Source organism: Olea europaea, chromosome 16, assembly GCF_002742605.1.
Source record: "Olea europaea var. sylvestris chromosome 16, O_europaea_v1, whole genome shotgun sequence".
Lineage (NCBI taxonomy): Eukaryota > Viridiplantae > Streptophyta > Magnoliopsida > Lamiales > Oleaceae > Olea > Olea europaea.
The window spans coordinates 11,624,493-11,630,332 of record NC_036252.1 but is presented as its reverse complement, the minus strand read 5'-3'; the positions used below and the strand labels follow the sequence as shown (position 1 = coordinate 11,630,332).

Genomic DNA, 5,840 nt, shown 5'->3' with positions numbered 1-5,840 from the left:
CTTCAAGAAAGTGAGAAGAAACTTGGAACGTCAATGCCTTTAGATCAAGCAAAGGAAAGAGCTAATCAGTTGGAATCAGAAGTGACATTGCTGGAGAGGTATGTTCAGTGATCCAAGGACCTTTTCTTTTCATTGTTATTGTTGGGTCTGATGTGATGAACTGTAAAAAATTGATGCGTGTCACTCATTCGGTGTTCCTATGGGTTGGTAGTTATTCCTCGGAAATTTTAAAGAATGAGAAAATTTGCCTTTCTCCCCGAATCTACTAGAAAGATCGCTAATAAAGGTAGATTAAAGAAAGAAACATGTCAAAGTTTTCATTGACCTAGAAAGATTCATTAAGAGTATTCAAGAGATTCATTAAGAGTATTCAAGGCTGAGTGTTAAGTGTTGTCTTTCATCTCCAGTTTCAAGTCTCGAACTTAATTAACTTGTGTATCCCTATTTATTGCTTGATGAACTTGTTTTTTCGGTTACTTTGAGTTCTGAATAATGATCAAAAGAACATACAAATATTTTTAAAATTTTCAGTTGACTCTATTGTCCTATGCAATTGCTTATCTTTTCACATTTGTCGGTCTTAAGGTCTGATTCACTGCTGTCAACGAAAAGGACAAGGAAAGCCGATTTCAGCAACTGTTTATCCCGTTGTTCTCCTAAATCAGTCCATCTTTAATTCTGGTGTTACACACTAGTTAACAAATTTGAAGAAAATTTCCTTTTTTCTTCTTATATTTTATTAAGAGGGCAAATTACCGAACTTCTTTTCACATATTCTCTGTCCAATTACTGGTAAATCAAATACGTTTGCATTAGACAAAATGTTCAATAAGAGTTCTTTTCTCTATGAGGGAAACACAGGCGACAAGAAGGCGGCTATTGTTTTCCGAAAGTTTGAAATATGAGAGACTTTTTGAAAAATATTTTCAAGAGTAGGTTTCAATAGAAAGTCAAAAGTGTGCTCTTTTGATACAAGTGTAGTCAGAACAAATCTTCAAGTTGCTTTCCTATGAGCACGAATGAAAATTTCTATACAAATAGTCTCAATTCTATGCCATTATTCACTCCTAGTTTAATTATGACAAGTTGTTGGATCAAATTTCGTCCTGGTAAATTAATTGCGTACGGCATTGTTTGTGCATTTAGACGCTTGATTTTGGCAAGTGGAGTTGAAGGGATGGAGGGATTTCGACAAAGATGGAGTCTACATGGTTGCCTTACAGATACCAAGTAATTTATCTGATCTTTATGTTTTCACCTGGACAATGCCATCTAATCACAAATCACTAGTTTCCAGATTTAGAGATTTCATCGCTAGATAGTTCTCAACACCACACAAATATGATCATTGTCTCACAGGAGGAGATTGGATGCCCTGAAGCAGGGAATGGAGAACAGGAAAAAGGAAGAGCCAATTGGAGATTCAACCACCAAAAGGAGATGGTTCTTTTGGTGAAAATCCAGATTCCTTCCAGATGAAAGACTCCCTTTCAGCCTGTTTGATCCTAAAGTAGTTGAAGATGGAAATTCAAATCAGATAATAAGAAAAAGAAAGGACGATTTCCAGCTCCATTTCATGATTGGAATATGTCAATGTATGGATGATACATGTTTTTAAGTATAAATGTGGAATGGTTTTCATATATCAATTTTGCGATTTTTTTTTCTCTCTCTCCTGTTGGTTCTTCCAAAATTTGATTTCATTTTAATCTAGGAAGTACATTTCGATCTCCCTAGTTTCTATGTTGAAGTCGTCGTCTTTTGCTTGAATTAATTTTACCCATAACCATTGCAATGTGGGTCCTCATTTTCCAAAATGGCTTCAAACTTACTACGTAAATTCTGAGAATTAATCTAGTTATACATTTTGTTTATAAATTAAGTGTTGGCAAGATTTAGGCTATTGATTTTTGTTGATTTCGAAAACTGTTTTTAAAATGATTAGCTTAGATGGTGCCAACACATAGTTTGTAAATCAAGTTTATCAACCTAATTTGTACAAATAATATGACTCAAATTTTGACATCTCTGTTGTTGACGGTACCTAGTTGGTTTGAAATATGTCTTTTGGAATATACTTTAAGCAGAGACACCAACTAATAGTAATATTTATCGAAACTCACCCTTGGTCATAGGCATCTCTCGCATATGCAAGCAAAACCTGGAAAATAGCATGGAGTCCTGTTTTGCGCTATGCAATGCATCCTGAATCCGCAAGATCATATTCCACCATATTAGTTTCCTTTTAATGTAGTGAAGACACATGCGAAAATTGGACTCCACCCTTCTGCCACGGGACATTTCCTGCTCACGTCATGTTCAGAACGTCATAAATAGATTTTTCCCTCCTCAAATTTATCAGGATACCAGGATATACTTTAATGAATGTGTAGAAAAACATTGATCCGTACAAGTTTGCAAACATGTGGTGCACCTGGTCTGGTCTCATGAAAAAACAAAGTGATTGAACCAAAAACAACTGACCAAGATGTTCCATTGCTCAAATTGTTCTCCAATAGCATTACCATGGTGCAGGAGTCCAGCATCTGTTGCGGTCTTTAGGTCTGAGTGTCTCCTAGAGACCTGTACATACATAGATGTCCCGTCAATATATAGAAGTCAAGGCATAATCTTAGAGCCCAAAGCAATTTTTTCATTTTTCTTTTTTTAAAGAACAAAAAAAAGAGGGAGGGAAAATAGACAATATAGAATTTTCACAACATGGTTCGCCGCAATTGATGTCTCGGATTATGATAATCAATTCATCCAGGAGTTGGCTTACTGCTTGATACTTAAAAGGACAGAACAAAACTTTAATGTGAGGGGTGCATATAACTAACCTCCGATCACAGGAATAAAAACTAAGAGCGGTAAACGAGGAGGTACTACTACATATACAACTGTGAAAAAAGAAACATAAAAGCCAAAAGGCTCCTAAACGTGAGAAGTCCATGTCTGTCAATCTATTCTAGGGCTCGAAGTTGTCAAAACAAGTCAAGAGGACTAACTCCTATGATCTTATAGTTTCTTCAATATTGAGCAGCTAAGATGTTTAAACTACTCCAATCTGGACCTTGCTTTTTGAACAACCCCCTGGACGTTCAAGGAGCTTTTCCCACTCCAATATAGATGACTTCAATTATAAATTTGTAGAGACCAACTTTGCTAGCCACCATTCTTATATACGTATATGGATATGTAGGTAGGCACGTCCAAGAAAATCAAAATTTCAATTTCTTAGGACAAGTAACAAAAATGGTGATGAGGCAAAAGAAAATATATGTTGCACGATAATGGAAACCATTGAATAAGTTGTACTAAGACGTGGTTACAGTAAATTCACAGCAACTTCACCTAGTTCATACAAGTAAGATCATAAGTGATATGCCATTAAACAAATTCCTTTAAGGCTTTATGATGTATAATGTTCGGAATTCTGAGCACCAAGAGAATCTTTCAAATCACTACAGACTGCTTATAAAATTACATCAGAAAAGATTCAATTTTTCATTTCCTTAAAGAAATCTAGTACCAAATTAACTGTCTATTGTGTTGATGTCCAAACTATTTACCAAAATCTCACCCGTTTCCATGTTTTTAATCCAAAGAAGTTTTATTGTTTCTATCACTTTCTTCCTCTTTATAAAATCTATACATTCTAATATTCTCCTCGTATATTAATGATTTCTCCTTTTCAATGAGGGGTTGGAGACTTTCTGTCTGCAGTTTGTGTATGTATGTATGTATCTATATATCTGTTAAATGTGGCATTAATTTGTAATCTTAGGAAATAAATAAGGTTACATGCACTTGAAGAAAATGTATCAGGAAAATACATGATGCACTTGAAGAAAATGTATCAGGAAAATACATGATGCAAATTCATTAATTATTAGGTGTCCATTTATATTCCCATGTCTCTAGAGTTATCCATGTGGTCCTATAAATAGAGATCATTCTTGTAGTCTCATTGTAAAAAAAAAAAAAAATTATTGAGTGTGCTGTAGCAACTCAAAAACTATCAATAAAAATTCAAGTTTTTCTTCAACATTTCGTTTCCGCACTAACAAATTTGGTATCAGAGCCATAACTTGTGATTGCATTTTTTCATGGTTTTCATACAAACAGCTTCGTTGTTTACATATTCTTCCAGTCAAGTCCCAATCTTCGAAGGCGAGCATTATGAATACTGGAGCATCCAAATGCAAACTTTTTTCATCTCCTTAGATCTTTGGGATGTCATTGACGATGAGAAGTACGAAGAACCATCCGAAGACAATGAAGATTACGAAAAATTGCAAAAAGAATTTAAAAAAAAAGATGCAATGGCTCTCCGCTATATTCAACAAGGAGTCGGGAAATCAATTTTCCCTCGTATCTTTGGTGTTAAAAAAGCCAAAGATGCTTGGGAAATATTGATGCAAGAATTTCAAGGAACGGAGAAAACGATCGTCTTGAAACTTCAATCCTTATGGAGAGACTTTGATAATCTCCAAATGGAAGAACGAGAATCGGTTCGTGTTTTTTCTTCACGAGTAGCCGAGACAGTAAATCAAATCAAAAGCTGTGGTGACACAATTACAGATAAAAGAGTCGTGGAGAAAATGTTAAGATGCCTTCCTCCAAAGTTTGACCATGTTGCAGCCGCAATTGAAGAATCGAAAGACTTGTCCAAAATGACCATTTATGAGTTAACCGGGTCACTTCTTGCCCATGAGCAAAGGATCAATCATTCGAGTAACCAATCTACTACCGAACAAGCTTTCCAATCAAAGCAAACATCAAAAAGAAGAAAATATTATTGAGTGTGCTGTAGCAACTCAAAAACTATCAATAAAAATTCAAGTTTTTCTTCAACACTTCATTTCCGCACTAACAAATTTGGTATCAGAGCCACTTGTGATTGCATTTTTTCATGGCTTTCATACAAACAGCTTCGTTGTTTACATATTCTTCCAACATAATTTGCAAAAAAATGAATCATGAATCAAAGGAGTGCTACTTTAGATGCAAAAGGTGCAAGATCCCTAATCATTCTCAAAGGGATTGTTGGTTTCAAAATAAAGAGATGACAGAAAGAAAAAGTGCAGCAAACTTTTCTCAAGAGAATGAAAAGGAAATTCTGTTTTATTCTCAAAATTATGAAAATGGAGCTCAAAGCCCTTGGTATTTGGATAGCGGTTGTAGCAATCACATGACGGGGAATCGCAACATCTTTGTGGACCTTAATCCAAATATTACTTCACAAGTAATTCTTGGCGATGGAACATGTAGAGATGCGGTAGGAAAAGGCACCATTGCTGTCCAAATTAAAGAAGGTAACAAGAAACTCATCACAGATGTTCTTTATGTTCCCAATCTTTCTCATAATCTCCTAAGTGTTGGACAACTTATTCAAAGTGACTTCTCTGTCCACTTTGATGATGGTGCATGTAAAGTTTTTGACAAAAAGAAAAATATTTGTGTGGCAAATATTGAAATGAAGAACAAGACATTTCCTCTTATGATGCCACTAAATGAGAATTGTGCACTCAAGGCAAGAGACGAAGATTTGGCGTATTTGTGGCATTTACGATATGGTCATCTTCATGAAAGAGGCCTTCGTTTACTCCAAATGAAAAACATGGTGACGGGATTTCCTAACATCCAACACATAGACAAAATGTGCGAAGGATGCATCTATGGGAAATTGCACAAGTTGTCGTTTCCAAAAATTTCATGGAGAACGAAAGCACCACTTGAGCTTGTGCACTCGGGTATTTGTGGGCCAATGCAAACTCCCACTTTTGGAAACAAGAGATATTTTATTCTCTTTGTTGATGACTTCACAAGAATGATAT

At 35.4% G+C, this 5,840-nt stretch overlaps 1 protein-coding gene across 1 annotated transcript; it reads left to right on the top strand.

Annotated features, from left to right (window-relative positions):
• The first annotated feature begins 6 nt into the window (after window positions 1-6).
• LOC111412104 lies at window positions 7-1,665 on the top strand. The gene is made up of 3 exons (XM_023042873.1): window positions 7-98; window positions 1,147-1,230; window positions 1,360-1,665. Exons 1-3 carry the CDS (start codon window positions 34-36, stop codon window positions 1,454-1,456), a joined length of 246 nt encoding a protein of 81 aa, XP_022898641.1. The 5' UTR covers window positions 7-33; the 3' UTR covers window positions 1,457-1,665.
• The last annotated feature ends 4,175 nt before the right edge of the window (window positions 1,666-5,840 follow it).